We start from the raw sequence: 19,677 nt of genomic DNA, 5'->3' as shown, positions 1-19,677 counted from the left end.
CTGCTCCTTCACTTTGAGAGGAGCCAGTTCAGGTGACTTGGGCCACCTGAACTGGCTCAAGGCTCGAGGATGCCACCTGGATGCCTCATTGTTGAGGTGATCCAAATAAACACGCTCGTCTTGGCTGGCCTGGGTCTGCTTTAGGATTCTCCTGGAGTAGCTGACCCAAGTGGCTCCTCTACGAAAGTTTGGGCCTCTCTGCTTAGGCCATTGTCTTCGGGTTGTGAAAAACCAAAAAACGATTGAAGCTTACTGTAAAAATGATAGTATATTAAAATGATTTAATACTTAAAATGGAACTAAACCCAATGTAAAAGCATAAGCCCGCTTGATGAGTATGGCCAAGTGTGGGAATAAGTGGAGGTGGTTAAAGGGGGCGGTCAGGACAAGGACAACACATGGTTTCCAACTTAGCAACTCAGTCAATGCAAACAATTCCAACTCCTGATTGAACTTGTGTGTTTGAGTGAGATGGTTTTACACCCAAATGCAGGGGTGTGATGTAGACATCGACCAAGCTGTACAGTTTTTAATCAACACAAAAATTCAACTGCAGCAGCCTTCCTTTAACCCAAAGAGGGCAGGATTAAGACAATTTTAGGCCAAATAATGCAAAATAAACAAGTTTACATGGAAATGTCACAATTTGCTCAGTAACAAGAGATAGCACCCTTAAGGCCAAATTTATATAGCTTATCTGCACAAAAAGCTTATGTGGGGTTTACCTATATTTGAAAGAAATATTATTCTACGTAGTGAGTTCACGCAAAGCTATTGTTCTTTATACAAGGTCACCTTGTTTTCCTGAAACTATATTCATATATTCATAAAATAGAATGTTACCTTTTTTTTCTTCCTGCCATTAATTTTTATTTGTCATTCCTATTTATTTTCATTCACAGGGAGCAACAGTCAAGCGATTTGTTGTTCTGATCAGAACACTTGGAACCTACAACTCCATATTGCTGGTGTCTTGGCTTCCTGTTTTGGTAGGAAACCATCTGAATCGTATTTTTACAGCTGCCTTCTATTCAATATTATGTTCATCAATTAATGGGTTGAAACACTAAACTAAAAAATAAGTAAGTAAATATACTGGCTTGCAAAACTACTCGTACTCCTGTTCACAAAGTTTTATTCCAAAGTACACAGGGTTTGTTCCAAAACTATCCTGCTAATTATAAATAGTCCAGTGTGTTCCACTTTACTTCAGGTAAGATTTTAATATTAACGACTGTTTTTTGAAAGCATTTGACAGTGTAATAAAGCATATTGATGTATTTATTATTGCGTCTACTTGTGCCACTTGAGGTAAGGGGAAATATTAATGACTGTTGTTAAAGCTTTTGACTGTGAATAACACTTAATGACAACTATACTAGTCCACTGTGAAAGGGAAAATATTAATGTCACAATTATAATGACTCAGTTAGGGCCAACAAGAAATGACAGGGAAATGTAATAATACACAAAGATACATAAAAACCTTTTAATGTTTGATAATGTTTGATAATTAATATCTGTTTATGACAAATGATTCTTATTTAATGTCGAGTTGTCACAACAAAGACATTTTAAACATTTTAAATGTGAAAAACCCACCCCATAAAATCCAGGCAACCAAAACTTCCTCTGTTGCTCTAGCAGCTGCTAACCTAAACTACCTTTTGCCTTGATATCTCCGCCTTAGCACCTCTGAGAGATCTAGAATTATAACATCAAAAGATTTTGTTGAGTTAACCCCTCTGAGCTTTTTCAATTTTTAAAGCCGTCTGCAGCCAAATTGCTCTTGTACAGAGCCTGTAAGGAGACATGGAGGGGAAGAAAATCCCAACTTATTTTCTTGCAATCCCGGGAAACCTTTTGAAAAATCATGCATTTCTTTGTTGAGTGAAAAGGTTGTTATGCAGTTTCTGCAATGCCGGTAGTGGTGGTAGAGTCTAAACAACAGACATAGAGGACAATTTACAATCCTTTCTATGGTCTAGAGGTGTCCCAGATGAGGATATTATGCAAAGAGTCACAAAGCCAAAATTGGTTTCCAATTGCAGCTTCCAATTCGGGAAGGGCAAACAGGGCAAATCCACCTTTTTTTTCACCAGCTTCAGTATCTTTCATTTACTGTAGTTAAAAAACTATAACACCTAGACTTCTCAAACCTGGGCTAGATTATTCTGATCTAATAGCAGAATATTTAAAACCAAGTTTGTGATTTGTGAAACTTCATTAAAGGGTGATTTCAATACTTTATTTGCATCCACATGAGAACTGAACTCCTCCTTCACCAAATTGCTGTTTGGCACTTTTAGCTTTCTATTTTCTCTCTCTTTTTATATTCAGTGTAGCGAGACTTGATCCTACTTATCAAGCAGTGTAGTAAGCTCAGTTACTTATTCGAAGTAGTTTAAAATGTTTATTTCTAAGGAAACCCAGCAGATTGCATCCAGTCATTGACTTGCAGCGTTCAGTTTCCTCTTGGACCAGCAGGCATTGACGGTAGAAAATGGCATGTATTCAGGGACAGTTAGAGTAAATCAGAAAAATATTCAAAAAGGTAGCTCAGCGATAAACTATGTGCACTATATGAGAAGTCTACAGTCAGTCAGTTTTGGATAAAATGTAGGCATCCAGAAATGCACTGGAAAACATAAAGCACTAACCCGGGCTGAGGCTATGATCAAACAAAGCATGGCCAAATAGGAGAGGTAAGATTGTGACTGAAGCAATATGAGCATCCAAAAATAATTATGTATAAAACACTGTTAGTTTATAAATCACTGAAAAGCTTAGCACCACAATACATTAAAGGTCTGCTGTTGTATCAACCTTCCAGACCCCTCAGGTCTTCTGGCTCTGCATCTCCAGAACCAGAACCAAACATGGAGAAGCAGCATTCAGCTTCTATGCACCACAAATCTGGAACAAAGTTCCTGAAAACTGCAAAACAGCTGAAACACTGAGTTCCTTTAAATTCAGACTTAAAACACACCTATTTAGAGCTGCTTTTGAAACATTACAAATGAAACATTGATAAACATTCTGATGTGCAATAATGCCACAAGACAAGATGTAATGTTTCAGTTGTTTGTGCGTTCTATGACTTTGTATTTTTGTGTTTTTATGATGAAGCACTTTGAACTGCCTTGTGTTTAATGTGCTACACAAATAAACTTGATTAACTGATGTATAAAAAACAGAAAAATAATTCAAGTGATTCATAACTGTCTTTTTTTTGCAGTGAGAGAGAAGAGCTTCTCATGCAACTATGAGCAGAAATATATGGACATTCAAATCTCTAAAAGAAAAATTGTCTGAAATTTTTATGGTTTTAAATAGAACTTTTCATACTAACACAAACTTCCCTATTTTGACTTTTCTTTCCATCCTCAGGATTTTCCCCAGAAAACTTGCTAAGCCTGGTGGGTGGGGTGCTGAGGCCATCCACCGGTGGTCCACCGTGTTTTTGTATTAAAAGATGTTAAGTTGACAGGAAATGTAAAAATATTAGTGGTTAATTATATGTTACGGGAAGACCTCGCTAGTAAAATACTATTTAAACCCACAACTATAGAGTCTTAAAAGAAACAACAAATAAAAATATACCATTAAAATTAATATTTGCACTTCTCTTTAATTCAAATTAAGCCAGCAGCTCCACAAGGCCCCGCTGGCCTTCAGGGGCCCATAAATGCTAACATTTTACCACAGACCATAGATATATAAACGTAACATTTGTTTATCGAGAATGCCAATGTTTCTAAGTTTGATTTAATGGTTTCAGCATACATAAATTAAAAGATTTGAAATTGTTTAACATTTAAATGTAATATTTTAAGGAGCTGGCAAGTTCACTTTATAAAAGTTCAAAGAACAATATTCATAGTTAAATTGTTTTGTTATCACAGCTGCAACCTGATGCTGTGAGTTTAGTCTTTGAGTTTGAGCTCTGTTATCACCACAATTATCACTCATTGCCAATTAAACTACCCCCTTCTCCCAGAATTTACTAAGTCCATGTTGAAATGCTGTTTCCATGCATTTCCATGCCTGGAAATGCATGGAAACCTGACAGTTTTGTAAATATAACTTGAGCAAAAATGTCAAACAATGGTGTCAACGCGCTAAGTACATTAGTGGTGCTAATGTGCTTAGCAAGAACAGGGGCCCCTAAATCAAATTCTGCTCAAGGCCTCATACAACCTAGGACCAGCCCTGCATGATGAGTTAAATCTGCTGCACTACGCATCTCTCCTCTGGATACAGAGCGGAAGATGGCAAGTTCAATTTATGTGGCTTTAGTAGCTCTTCAATTTTGTGATTGAGTTTTTAATAAGCGCCACAGAAACTGTTTGGTTGCTCGAGCTTTATGGGACAGGTTTTTCTGAGGTACGTGTGGCTGCTCAAATTAACTCTGGCTGACTAAGTGGTCAATGCATTTGATATGGTTTGATGCATTGTGTAGCCAGAATAGTAATAATAATAATACAATTGATAATAAAATAAAACCAACATGATGCATGACTACGAGGCGAGCGCGAAAGCTCCTCCACAGGCTGAGCCGCTTAACTCTCCAGCCAACTGGGACCACATGCATAAACTTATCAGCAGACAGCCTCTCACTGGGCAGCGTGTTGAGATGTAAACACCGCACATAAATCTTTGTTCAAAAAGATAAATCATTCTCACCGCTCGCTCAACGCGTACCTCTGAAAGCGCGACAAGCCCCAGGCTTATAATACACTGGGGGAATCCTTGATTTTGCTCAAATTATTTTGCCAGTACGATAAAATAATCTTGTCCATCTTTGAAGTATCTAGGTCAGGGGTGTCAAACTCATTTTTGTTTTGGGCCAAATCAAGATCATGAATGATGTTAAAGGGCCGGTGATGCCAAAATGTATTGATAAAACTTGTTCACTAACTGTTAAAATATCATTGAATTCTTAAAATTAAATATGATTGAGCATATTTTCAGCCCCTCCTGGATTTCATGATTCTTTTTGTGATTTTTTTGCAATAAAAATCAAAGTGTTTGTGGTACTAATTTGGAAATATTTGCACTTAGCAGAATTTGTTGATTTTTGCGTGAATTTTCATGATAATTCTCAAGAAACTGGAGGGACTGATTGATATAATCTGACAGTAAGCAGATAAAAACTCCATCAATTTGATTGATAACATTAAGCACACTTAGTCTAGAATCTAGAGCAGGGGTGCCCAAAGTGGGTCCTCGAGGCCCGGCATCCTGCATGTTTTAGTTCTCTCCTTGCTGGTAACAACAACCTTTTCAGCAGGTTAATGTTCTTCTTTGGCCCTCCAATGAGCCATCATTTGATCCAGATCCGTTAAACCAGGGAGAGAACTAAAACATGCAGGATGTTGGCCCTCGAGGACCCACTTTGGGCACCCCTGATCTAGAGGGCCACATAAAAAGCTATGGCGGGCCAGGTTTTCCCCATGGGCCTTGAGTTTGACACATGTGGTCTAGGTGTTGTATTTTTAGAGCTACAGCAGTTGTAGTGTGATCCAAATGCATAAAAAGGGATGAAATCACCCCTTATTGAAATTTCAAAAATCAGATAAAGGTTTCACAAATCACAATTTTGGTTTTAAATGTTCTATTAGAACAAAGTAATTTATATGTGTTGCAGTTTTTTAACTAGAGTAGATGAAAGATATGAAGCAGGTGAAAAAAATAGGTGGAATCTAGCCATTTCCCGAATCGAAGCTGCAATCAGAAACCTACTTCAACTTTGCATAATATTTTCTTCTGGGACATCTCTAGACAGTAGGAAACAAGGGTGTAGGAACAAGTTTATCACTGGGTGGACACATTAGAAACCTGACAGTTCTGTAAACATAGCTTGAGCAAAAATGTCAGACAATGGTGTCATCAACGCGTTACTCTAATCTGACCCCTTTTAACACGTAATCTAACGTGTTACTATTTACAATCCAATAATCAGATTCAAGTTATGTATCCAAGTTACTGTGTGTTACTATTATAGGAGAGGAACATTTTAAAGCATATTAACCCTTTTTAAAACTTTTGACTCGTTTTATCCTCTCATGCCCAGATTCAGAAAATGCTGTGCGCAAAAGAAACTGAGATCACACAGAGGCAACAGTGTCCCAATAATCAGCATTTATTCAAGACAGATGCATATTATCACCACAAGAGCACATCACAACACATCAGAAACTCAAAGCACAAACAACACATGAATTTACCTGAGAGAGGAAATGGAAACGACAAACAAAAAGCAAAGACGTCTTTGGAGAATTGCAAAAGCAAATTTGATTTGTTCCTCTGGGGCCTTACTTTTATTCCAAAAGGGTGTTTCCTTTGTTTTAATTTATGCAATTATGCAATTAAGATGTGTTGTTTCCCTTGTACGGCTACAACTAGTTTCAAATTACTAAGTTGGGACATCCGAAGCAATTTTATTACCTTCTGAGACCTGTTTAATTTCTGCATCCTCTTAGATCAAAGCACAGATTTTAAGAATACAACACTTATAGAATATACCTGAGCATTTTCAATATAAACACATTCATTCTAAACATTTTCTAATTAATGTTATACTAGTTTTGATTATATTTAACTAACTGATATTACATTTGGCCTAGGTTAGAGACTCCATCTAGTTAATATAAAACTACAAATTAGGCTACTTCAAGTCATGTTAATTTTAACTAAATGGTATTCTACTAATTAAATTGCAATTGTTGTTAGTATTGTGTTGTTGGTTTGTTTGTCCTTAAGTTTTAGTGTCTCTCTGAGGGAGATGCCTTGAGATGTCTCCTCACTGCTGCTCATCTGAGACACGGCCTGTGTGCCAAAGTTAATTTATGTCATGGTTCCTCCCTGATAACATTCTTTTCTGCAGGCCCTCTAACATTTTATCCAAAGGACTCTTGCTTAATCTACCATTTTCACATGTTGTAAGATCTAACTGTATTAAACACTAAGAATATTTATTTTCCTCAACACTATATTTGTTTTTTTTTATTTTTTTGAAAACATATTGGTGCTTTCTTCCTTTTCCTTGGGGAGATACGTTTCATGTGCAACACAAATGTAAACGATGGAGGGAAAAGAGATGCACATTTTCTAGCTGATAGATGAATTTTTCATTGAGTAATCAAATTACTCTTTCAAAGTAACTATGCAATCCCTGGTAATAAACTAACTACACTATATGTCATATGTGTGTAGGCCTGCCACAATAACAAATTTAGATTTTTGATAAACAATATTATTGTTGTTTTGAGACCATTTTTAAGTAATATAATGTTAATGGGAAAATAATGCAGGAACACAATCTGAAAGATCAGTAAACTTTAAATTATAATGAACATTTAACACTGCAACTGGAAGATATTTCAAATATCCAAAATAAATAAAACGACAAATGATTTTTTAAGTCTTTGTAAATAAAATTGTCCTTCAAAAAAAGGTTTAGCTGAGACCAAAGCACCATCCTGAAAGCTTTTATCAGACAGTTTTTGGTAGAAATAGAGAAATAAAAAGAGAAACGATAAATCATGCCAATGGAAATTATTGAATTTGTTTTAATTTATCATGAGCACGGAGCTCGGTTCATTGTTCGCGTTGAAGCGGACACGCAGCGGCACGCGCCGACCCCGCCGCATGCGCAGCGTGTCGCAGCGTCTCGTGCGCCTCTGGATCTTTGAAACTCGGTGCTGATGACGCACGCCGCTCTGCCAGGCGGCTCCAATGTAAACCTTAACTATAAACGCCACACCGCTGTCTTGGCTCAAAAACGCGCTTAACCCGAACTGTTCGGCTCAAGCCGCGGCTATAACTCAGTCTTCCAGAAAGAAAAAGATGTAAGCTCGGCGGCTGGGCTGATACAGTTTATAATCAGCCTACAGTTAACTCACACTTTGTGAATAACATCAGAGTTGCTACCTGTAACTCTCCTGGCTCCCTGGCTGGACTGGCAGTTTTGGCGGACCTGAATCGCTGCCAACAAAAAACTCCGCTTCATCTCCAAGACGACGAACAAAATATGCGTCCAGTTTTTGGCTTTTCCTTGCTCTCTTTTTTCCATCCTTCTCACTTTGCCGCTCCATGGAGCTCCACGCCTGTTAACTTGGTCCGCAAATTGTTCTAGCTAGTTTGTCATCTGTTGCCAAAAGACTGATGATGACGTTGGTGGACGCCTGGTGACAAGTTTTACCCAGAATACACTTGGAGACAATAAGGACGATCCTCTTGTAATTTTGTATGTCATAAAGTTTAAATGTAAATGAAGCCAGTCATGTAGCACAACATTTTATTCAATATTTTACACCCACAATGTCACTAAAATCAGTCGGTCTTGTAAAGCTTTAAGCAACCATGAGTCAACAATGACTGGGGCAGCCTGCTATATAATTCACTGGGGCAGGGCATTGCAGCTTTATGTGCACCGAACTTCTTAGGGGAGAGCTCACTTTCTCCCGCTGTCATCAGGCTGCAGGAAACTCTGTCCAAAATAAAAGCACGCGAGTGGAAAATTTCAAAATCTAAAGTTTTTTGCAACTGAGGTCAAATTCAGTCAACGCATTAAGGAACAGTTCAATAATGGCCAGCAGAATATGTGGAGAGGAGAGGACTCAGGACTTGGGCAGGCTGCAAGAGCACCAGGGGAGCCCTCTCTTCCTGATATGTTGAACAGTTTTTTTCTCTAGATTTGACACCTCAAGCAGCAGAAGAAGCAATGCCCACATCCATTCAGAGGACCAACATCAGCCCCTAATCCTCCTGCTCAACCAGGGGACTTCTTCTCTGAAGAGGATTAACCCCAACAAAGCTGCAGGACTGGACAAGTTACACAGCACACAGCCCTGACCCACCTTTTGCATCCTGAAACTTATGTTAGAATGCTAGTCATTGACTTTAGTTCAGCATTTAACTAAAGTCAATGATTCAGCCGAGAGAAACTGATAGTGAAGCTCCATGACCTGGGACTTTCAACATCAATGTGTCTTTGGATCAGTGACTTTCTCACCAACTGGCCTCCGATGGTGAGACTAGGGAACCAAACATCATCCATCCCAGTCAATACAGGCACACCACAGGGCTGTGTGCTTAGTCTGGTTCTTTTTGCTCTGTTCACCCATGAATGTGTAGCTATTCACTCCTCTAACAGGGTTTTAGAGTTTGCAGATATCACCACCGTAGTGAGTCTGATAATAATGATGAGACCCTGTACAGAGGAAATCCAGCACCTGTTTCAGTAGTGTTCACTGAACAACTTGATGCTCAACACCTGCAAGACCAAGGAGGTCATATTGGATTACAGGAAGTCCAGGAGGACAGTGCACCCACCTGTTACTATTCAAGGGAAGGTGGTGGAGTGTGTGGACAACATAAAATTCCTGGGCATCCACATCACCTCAGACCTGACCTGGTTGCTGAACATATATTTTCTGGCAAGGAATGCCCAACAAAGACTCTTCTTCTCCGAAAACTTAAAAGGGCTGGACTGAGCATTGACTAAGATTGAGACTTTAGCGACAGATATTTATATGCTTTATTATTTTATTTATCATTGATATTACCACTGCAATTTTGATATTTTCCTGAAACAATGACAAAATCTTATGTTTTTAGTTATTAGCAGTCATCAGGCAACTTCTGAAAGGAATTGTTTCCACTCAGAAAAAAGGGGACTGAATAGTTTTGCACACTGCATTTTCAGTTATTTGTAAAAAATGTTTTGAAACATGTCTAATTTTCTCTCTACTTCAAATTTGTATACCACGTTGTGTTGACCTTTCACATAAAATTTTAATAAAATATATAAATCTGTGGTTGTAATGTGACAAAATATGAATGCAAGGCGTATGAATAAAATTGCAAGCCACTGTACATTCGTAATATATTCCTAGTGCTTCACTTATTCCTAGCTTGGTAAAAATCAGCCCCCTGTCCTACTCTTCTTACAGAGGGTCTGGACCCTTGGCTATGAGAAATGATTGCTTGCTGAAGGCATGGACTCTGTTGAAGTTTTAAACAATCTAATTTTACCCAATCACTACTTTTGGCCTTGTTGTAATGCACCATCTTAATGAAGCTGGTAACACTTTATTTGAAGGGATGTGCATAAGACTGACATAACACTGTCATAAACATGACATAACATCTGTCATGAACATGAAGAAGTCTTTATGAATGTATATGACAGTTGTCATGAAGTGTCATTCGGTAAATAATGACACTTTTAATGCAAAGTTGCTCTAAAAGTTGCATTAAAAGTTCATTAAAAATGCCAACAGCATGATTTTGTAAATAATTTAATGCAACGTTGGCATTTTTAATGGACTTTTAATGCAACTTCTAGAGCAACTTTGCATTAAAAGTGTCATTATTTACCGAATGACACTTCATGACAACTGTCATATACATTCATAGACTTCTTTATGTTCCTAACAGGTGTTATGTCAGTGTCATGCCAGTCTTATTCACACCCCGTCAAATAAAGTATTGCCATAAAGCTTACCAGAAATTACATGCCTGTAAATAACCCCATAAGTAGCAGCTCGCTTTGTCAGCAATAAAATATCTTATCCATTCCTCTTGCTTTGAGTTTAGTTGTTTAATTTTTGGAAGCAAGGCCCACATGGACTAAATTACCTCATTCCCTTAATTTATTCCCAGTGCCAATTACAACCCTATATAATCAGATTATAATTATAAAACAGTGCAGAATCATTTACAACTCCTGCTGCTCACTGATTGGCTCAGTTGAAATTCAGCCGGAGACATCGAGCTTAATGAGAAAATCGTCCTATGCAGAACTGCATAGGAAAGCATTGGCCCAGCTAACTTTTTCCACATTTGGTTATGTTACAGCCCTTTTCAAAACCTTTTTTATTTTATTTCAGAAAACAGAGAAACCCATATTGACATAAAGAACAAATTTGTTGAATTTTTTTCCCAACTGTACTAAAAATAAATAGTACAATGAATCACATGTTCATAAGTAACTTCACATTTTTGCTCTATAAACATTGGCAGGAATAACAAGAGTCAATATTTTTGGCACATTTTTGGGTATTTTTACCCATTCTTCTCTGAATAATCCACAATCAAAATCAGTAGACAGTGTTTATGTATTTCTAAATATAGTGTGTATTTGATGTCTCAGCACCCAAATGTCTGACATTTGTAGACTGCTCCTGCAGCTACTTCTTCTCTTATTTTACTTATTAGAGTGTTTGTTTTCTCTGCTTAGTAAAATGCTGCTCATTGTTTTGCTGTAAAATGAGTAGCCAACCTAAACTGAATTCCAGAGTACTTTGAATGAGGTTTTCTTGTAGAGTTTCTCTATATTTGATTACAGTGAGGGGGGTGAGGTGCAACGCTGGTGAGGCACTGACTTAATCATAATCAGATATACAAATATAGACCACCTGCATGTTATTGTTTACATAAGGAAATTTTGCACATGCGGACAACGCTGGAAGGCAAATAGAAATAAATACAAAAATATAATTTATTATGCTAATAAATACGTTATCCGCTGCCATGGTATAATAATTCCGTTAACTCAATGAAACTTGGAAATTTAGGTATTTATTAATTTCGTGCTATGCTCCACAGCAAAGGGAAAACCCGTTTAAGTGCAACTCAAAACGTTGGTTACATATTGTAACCCCAGATTCTGTGAGCATAGGCGTAACCTTTTAAGGCTATCGCTAGTGGGTTTATCCCTTGTGCGCAGCGCAGCACTAAAGAAAGTTTAGTCCACGCCCACCTACTGGGGGGGCCCCACCTCGGTCTGTATAAAAAGCGGTCAGACCGGACAAATGGCTCCCTAACAGCCTTTTTCTTCAGCTATTCAGGAACCAGTGAGGCCCACAGCTTAAAGGGCTGCACCTATACTCATAGAATCTGGGGTTACAATATGTAACCAATGTTCTATTTCGTACAGGCTTTGCCCTTTAAGGCTATCGCTAGTGGGTTAACGGCGAAGCAGGATGTAGTCTATGCCTCACTGGGTCCATTCAGACCACCACTATGAAGCATCTGCTCGCATATAACAAAAACAGTCTCAGCCTAGAGTGGGTAATTACGAACTCCCGGTCTCCCATACAGCAGAAGACCAGAGAGGAGAATAATATCTGGTCAAAAGGTTGAGACAAACAGACCTGCTGCTGTGAACAGGAACAACAAACGTTACGAACTGTAACAGTGTAACGATGAGCAGAACAGGTAACTTATTATACAGCACTTTGGACAACCATGTTGTTCTCAAATGCTTTGTGAGTAAATGTGACAAAAATAATTATTCTGTCAGAACTCTGAGGACAGAATGGGTCATAGAGAACGTGGAAACATCACATAGGTAAAATGGAATAAATGAGTATGGAGATGACCAGGGAGCTGCCGTGCAAATGTACTCCACAGACATTCCTCCACGCAGAGCTGTGGAGGATGAAATCCCTCTGGTGGAGTGAGCTCTCAGATTCTCTGGAGGATCCAATCCAGAAGAAATGTAGGCCTGTGAGATGGCCTCACACAACCAGTGAGAAAGACGCTGGGTGGACAGAGGACGCCCCACTGAATTATCTCTGTAATGCATGAACAGACGCTGAGAGCGACGCAGTGCAGACATGTGCACCACATAACAAGAGAGCGCGCACGGGGCAGAGAAGATGAGAAGCAGCTTCTGTCTCAGATTTATGAGGAGGGTTAGAGGAGGAGGGAGAGCAAGTGGGCGTGACACCTGTCTGCTTCTGAGCACACCTCTCAGAAACCACTTCATTAGCGGGTGGTTGAAGATCGTTCTGTCACCAAAACCCCTCATGGCAGGAGGAAAGAGCTGCAGCATGTTTTAATGGTGCTGAAAGCTAAGTTTGTCCATCAGCTGCTGGAGAAATGACAGCACGCGCCCTAAAGGACATGAAATGGGCTCCACCCTCTCTCCCACGCACTAGCGTTGAAAGGCTGACCACTTCGAAGCATATAATACTGTGGTAGAAGCGGCTCATGCACCTTGAATGGTGCACACCACACCTGAGGGAGACCGAGCCTCTCTAGGTGCTCCCGTTCAGCTGCCAGACCCAGAGATGGTGGCCTATTCCTGGGTGGCTCCTGATCGCTCCCCCAGCCTGGGAGAGAGCATCCTCTATGGCAGCTTCCACGGTCGACCTGACACCAGCTGCTGCAGACTGGGAAACCACGCTGCGTTCCTGCGATCGGGTGCCACCAGGATTACCCACAGGTGTTCCTCCCAAACTCGGTCCAGGAGCCGTGGAATCAATGGAATTGGGGGAAAAGCATAAATGAGTATTTTTGGCCACGGGCTGTGAGTGGAGGTGTCCACCCCTAGTGGTGGTTCCTCCTGTGGACTCAGTGAGAATCACAGCTGGCACTGCGCGTTCTCCAAGGTGGTGAACAGGTCCACTGCCAATCTCCTGAATCTGCTCCATATTTGAGCAACCAGCTTGGGATGGAGACTCCAGTCCCCATGGTGAGGACCGCTCCTTGGACATGATGTCCGCTCCTCTATTCAGGACACCAGGGATGTACACTAATCTGATCGAGAGCAGGTTTATATGCGCCCAGCACAGCAGCTATCTGGAGATGTTTAACAGCAGAGCAGAGCCCACACCTCCCTGGCGATTTACGTAGGCTGCCACCACTCTGTTGTCCGGGTGGATCAGAACATGTTGACGCTTCAGCAGAGAAGCAAAGTGCTGAGTCACCTCCAGAATCATGAGGAGCTCCAGCATGTTTATATGAAGAGTCAAGTTGTCTGGCCACAGTGCTCCAACCACCTGAGACAGACTCTTTCCTCCCCATCCCGACAGGGATGCGTCTGTGAACACCGATAGGTGTGACGTGGGTCTGCTGAGGGGAACTCCCTCTGCCAGAATGTTGGGGCTCCCCCAGTGAGTCCCCCAGTGGGTCAGATCAGCTCCCACTGAAGGAGGAACAGAGATCATGCGTCTCTTCTAGCGTACAGGATCTATACGCAGGCGAACAAACCATCTCTGAAGGCGTCTCGTGTAACAAACCCAGCGGAATCATAACGTGAGATGCTGACATCATCCCCAGCAGCTGCGTGACTGACAGAGCTGCCACTACGCTGCGAGGCCTGACATGGCGGAGCTGCGCTGACAGAGCCTCGATTCTCGGCTGTGCTAATGGGGCTCTCATCATAACTGAGTTCAAGCTATACTTCCAGATAAACGATAATCTGAGATGGAATAACCAAACTCTTTTCCCAGTTGATGGAAAATCCCAGACTCAGCAGATGTGTTGCCAGCTTCTGGGTCTGAATGGTGCCTTCCTCTCTGGTCTGAGCCAGTAAAAGCAGGTCGTCCAGATAGAAGAGGACTCTCATCCCTGCCATGTGCAGTGGCTGCAGCGCTGCTTACACATTTGGAAAACATGCGCGGGGCGAGAGAATAACCGAATGGCAGACGGTTGTACTGATACTGGGCCCTTGGAAGGAGGAATGCAGATACTTCCGGTGTTTCAGGATGATGGAGACGTGGAAGTATGCGTCTTTAAAATCTATGGAGGTGAACCAGTCGTCATGGTGAACACTTTCCAGTACTTGTCTGACTGTCAGCATGTGGAATGACCTCTCAATGATCGAGCTGTTGAACAGGAACAGATTGAGAATGAGTCTCACTCCTCCTGTTTCTGGGAACCAGAAAATAGCAGGAATAAAACTCTGCATTTTCCTGTCCCTGGGGAACCGTGGAAATTGTATCTTTCGCCACCAGTTCCTGCAGCTCTGACATGAGAGTGCATTCTGCTTTGGAGGTGGTAGAAGCGTCTCCATGATCCCCTTGAAAGGCGGAGGCCTGCCTCCAAACTGCAGCATGTAACACCTGCTGATTAGTCGATCCATCCACCTGTCCAAGGAACATGCGCGCCGCCACTCTGAATAATGTTCTGAAAGTGGGCGTGCATTCATGTGAGGTGCTGTGGTTCCCATGAACTCCAGCCAAGTCAGAGCTCCTACCGCCGTCCCCTGCCTCGGAGATTCTCCGGGGAGGAACCCATGGGAGGCCAGAAAGGACTGGTTATTAGCCTCCATGCCGCATGACACGGCCGCGTTCATGTCAGGCCGAGAGCGAACTCGCACGCTTCCTAAAGGGGGGTCAGGGTGCTTAAGACGCCGTTTCGGCGTGGACCGCTGCTGGACAGATGACAAACAGTCGCCACTCACTAGGTGAGATGAGTGTGAAGCTGCGGTCGAAATCACAGTAGGTTTGGACTGTTCACAGAACGCGCTCTTGGATTCAGACTGCTCAGAAGAGGCAGACTTATCCACTGAGACAGAAAAATTCTGTGTAGAAACCACGGAGCTGCGGTGCCTCCTAAACAGCTGTCTAGAGGCCGCCGGCTCGCTGTGTGTGGGGAATGTGTGCGAGGAAGCTGCTGTGAGATCAGCTGATCTGACAGAGCTGGAACCTGCAGGGATTTTGCTCTCAGCGATATGTTTGTGTTTTAATTTAAAACATTTCACATTATCACACACATTCCCATTTCCTAGCTTGCCTTCTCTGTGGTCCTTGCGGCTGGTCGGTCCTGGATGGTTCAGGCTGACGTCCTCTGGGAAGATGCTGGGTCACTGGCTATCACACCGGGAAGAACTGTTGAGAGGTGGAAGAGGGTGGCGGAGCGGATCGGGACGAGGCTGCAGCAGCTGTGGAGCATCTCTGTTGTTGACGGCGGCCACGTCGGTCCCTCCAGCAGCCGGAGGTGTGGGGAACAGGTTGTGGCCCTACCAGGCGGAGGACGGACTCTGAAACCTCCTGGGTCTTCTTAGACTCCGATAGGAGAGACTGGAAATTGGCACCTAACTGCGCATCAGGGGTGATGAGGCCATCCAACAGGTCCTTCTTGAGCTTCTCGGACATAGATGGTGAGAGGCGGAGCCAGGTGGTCCTCTGGATCAGTGCAGCCCAGGCAGCTATCCGAGAGGAACAAACCGCTGAGGTGGTGCACAGATTGAGTATGGAATCAACCGCCTTGCAGAGAGAGCCCTTCAGCTCCTCTTGTAAGGTAGCTTCCTACACCCTCTTGGAGATGTCGTATGCCAACAATTATTGGTGGCAGCCGTTATCTTATAGGCGCACCGGTGGGCCCGGTCAGAGAACCTGGTAATTAGCTGATCATGCTTAGAAGGGGGTACAGGCCGCTGGACTAATCCTGACGTCCTGGCCCCAAACACGTCAGCGAGGCCCGGATCCAGAGGGAAAACTCTGCTCCATGAACCCCTCCACCCTGTTGGAGGGGTTCACGGAGACAGGCACCCTCAGCTTCGCGGACTCAGCCCCTGCCTCAGTTATGTAAGTCATTACGGCGGAAAACTGAGGCCAGATGGGGTCCGGACAGCGACTCAGGGCAGAGTCAAACCGTCCCGCCAGATCATTCAAATGTGGCGGAGGAGGTTGGGGGGTGGGAAGCACCTTAGCGCTAGTCGCTTCCTCGATCAAGCTAGGTAGCTCGAGGAGGCGCGAGCCCACAGGTAGGAGCGGGGTTGAGTCAGATATACGGAGCCTGGGGTTGACTGAATATCCACTCAGCCGCCTCTCTTCCATCGCGGTGCTTCCCATCTGGGAAGCAACATCCGAACCGCTGCTGGTCCTGCTGTCATCCTCGTCGCTCTCGTCCTCTCTGCTGGCGGAATCATCCGATTCCCGCTCAGCATAGCTAGCATCTCCCACGAGCATCAACCGGACTCGGTGGGCCCGTCGCCCTGCGCAATCCCAGGTGAGGCTTAGCTCGCTACTGCCTCACCAGGTGCACTTCCAAGCATTTGAATGGGGAAATGCGAAAATTCAGCAATTTTGGAGAAAAAAATGATCAAAATTGGTTAGGCTAAATAAAAAATAAATACTTTACAGTACAAACCACGGGGTGAAAATAGCAATATAAATGACTTTATCATATTTTTCCATTATGACAGGTGAGGCCCTGCCTCACTTGCCTCCCCTGACCGCACGTCATTGTTTGATTACTGCCTAACCTCTATGTTGACTAGTTGCCTGGTTCCTTCTACAGAAAAACATTCCAACAGCAAGATTCTTCCCTTGACATGCTTCACTGTAGGGATGGTTTTAGCCAGGTCATGATCAGTTGCCATTTTCCCCTTACATGACGTTTTGGAATCCAGCTAGAAAGTTTTATTTTAGTTTCCGCACCCTGGAAAAGTCCTGTTATAAGATTGTCTACAGTGCGTATCTGCAAAATTCAGATAGACTGAAATGTCCTATCAACAAATGTTGACATTTTGGGTAGTCCTTCTACCCAAAATGGTACAGGGGAAAATTGGAGTTCTGCAAAAAGCTTTTGCCAAGAATGTTTTCATTAATCCAGAAAGGAAGTTCTTAAGTTCTTATTCATTTTCTATAAGCAAGAACTTTCATCTGGCTCTTTTGAATTTAGCACACATACACTGTAGAGATTTTCAGAACAGGAGAAACCTTCCTGGGACTATGCAATGGTTTCTTCATCACCTTTCTGTGCACAACCCTTCTTCCATTATTACTTAGCTTGATCAGTGACCAGATCTTGGAAATGTTGTGGTTTGTTTGTTTAAAAAAAAGACACCAGACTACTTTTGGAGATTTGGTGCCACCAAATGTCTTTTTTTAACCTTCACCAACTTTTGTATTTTGAGATGGCAATCTCAAAATAGAGATTCTCTAAAGACAATGTCTTTGATTTTGTTTGGTTCTTGCTCTAAAATTGGAAATACTTTATATAGACCAATGTTTCACATCATATCATATTTAACCAATCAGATTTACCTCAGGTGGATTCTGTTACATTTTAGAAACATCTGAAGGATTTTAATTTGACACCAGATGCCCCTAAGCTTAGATTTTGTTATATCAAAGACTGTGAGTACCTATGTACATGTGATTTGTTTTGATTTCTATTTTTATAAACGTCTAAAATTGTCACTTTGTAATAATTGCTTACCGTGTGTAGAATGCTGATGGAGAAGATTGACTATTATTGCAATAAATAGTTAAGTTTTTGCAAAGGAACTGTGAATTCTTTCCAGATGGACTGAAACTAACATGATTTTCTGATGTGTCCCAGATAGAGTAACATATGTTCAGAACAAAAATATATATTTGCAAAGATTTTTATTTTTACTTTGTTGTTGTTCAAAGTATATTGTGCTTTAAAAACAGAAACAGAAATAAGCTTAAAAGACAACTGAGAGTACATGAACAAGAACATTAATTAAAAAAATGATCATGAGGGAACTGATTATTACTCAAGCCATGTAATTTTTATTGCACAAAAAGGTCCTCCCATGCTTCTTTAGGGTGCACCCACAATATTATAGAAAGAAAATGCTTATATTCACTAATCAGCTTGTGAGAAATTGACTTATATTTGACCAAGTAAGGCATTAGCTCACAGTACCATGGGTTTTTAAAAAGTTGGGAATATTCACCCCAAAATAAAAAAACAACAAAACAACAGTTAAGTGAAATCACAGGGCCCTTTAAAAGAGGTCAAAATCACCCAAGGTTTAGCTTCAGTTACAATTTAATACAACTGGTTTAAAGGTAAAAAACAGACCTATGTTACAAGATAGAAGGAAATTAAATACTGACAGATCCAACCAGTTTGGTATAAAGGGGAACTAAAGAGTTAGAAATTACTTTTAAAAATAGGCCAAACCACACTAACAACCAGTTCACTCTTCATTTAAGTTACTAATGATTAAACATTACTTCAAGTAAAATAACACTCCTACATTAAAGAAAAAACATTTATGGCAGTTGAATATTTTTCTTCTCACAGTGATTGAAAGGGGCAGTACTAATGCCCAATCACCACGTCCTGCCTGAAGTGATGCCGCGCACCCTCAGTCCAGAGCAACCCCTCAGCATGCCACCAAAAGGCTAAATAATGAACTATACTTAGTACTTTTGTTCAGAAGGCTTTTATTTCAGGAAAAATGCTCTGCCACAAATTTTGGCCAGTAAAAGTCTGTGGTTTTTGCAGCAGAAATACACATCTTGGTATATGCAATTGTATTAAATTTTAATGTTATAAACCTTAAATTGAAGTGACAAGTGAAATTACCACATAATCAGAAAACTGTTTAGTTTATTGTTGACATGGTTTCAGAGAATAAGGAGGCCGTTTATTCCGTGTTGATGAGAAAAGTAAACATTCAATGTGGTGAAAAACAAAAGATAGTAAAATATAGTTGATAGGAAAATAAAACACTGTTCCAAAAGATATTTTATACACAATACTAGGAAGTTAAAAATATGCAAATGCAATAAAGCTGCTTCTAATTGCCACAGCACATAAGCACAGGTTAATGGTGGGTAATATGAACTACATTCCCACTAAAGTGGCTTGCAGTTACTGCACCTAATAAAGTGAATTCAGTTACAGACTGACAACTTGGGTACCGTATTTTTCGGACTATAAGCCTCTACTTTTTTCCTAAGGTTTGAACCATGTGGCTTATTACGGAGCCCTCCAGGGGGCATGGGGAATTTTTTTTCTTTTGCGTTCCCTCGCAATAATCTACGGATCAGTTCCATGCGGTATAATTGATACTGTAAACCTTTTTTACGGTGGTCGCCGTACTTCCTGCTTTAATACAAGCTTATAAGGTTTTTTCATCCAATATTTCTGAGTTATTATCACAGGGTA

The 19,677-nt window shown here is 41.3% G+C and overlaps 1 protein-coding gene across 5 annotated transcripts in view; it reads left to right on the top strand.

Annotated features, from left to right (window-relative positions):
• The window catches only part of rnf103 (ring finger protein 103), a 45,753-nt gene that overhangs the window by 23,342 nt on the left and 2,734 nt on the right, over positions 1–19,677 (top strand). For 3 of the 5 annotated variants that reach the window (XM_007541670.2, XM_016665809.1, XM_007541673.2), the window contains one exon: positions 903–989. The exons of 1 other annotated variant lie outside the window; for it this stretch is intronic. In XM_007541670.2, the coding sequence (XP_007541732.1) occupies positions 903–989 (87 nt within the window). Of the gene's footprint in view, positions 1–902; positions 990–8,699; positions 9,823–19,677 lie in introns of those variants that run through there. One more of the 5 variants, XM_007541674.2, reaches the window with a different exon arrangement.

Source organism: Poecilia formosa, unplaced genomic scaffold (genome assembly GCF_000485575.1).
Source record: "Poecilia formosa unplaced genomic scaffold, Poecilia_formosa-5.1.2 Scaffold623, whole genome shotgun sequence".
Taxonomy (NCBI): Eukaryota; Metazoa; Chordata; class Actinopteri; order Cyprinodontiformes; family Poeciliidae; genus Poecilia; species Poecilia formosa.
The sequence above is the reverse complement of the archived record's forward strand: the minus strand, read 5'-3'. Positions and strand labels throughout refer to the sequence as shown.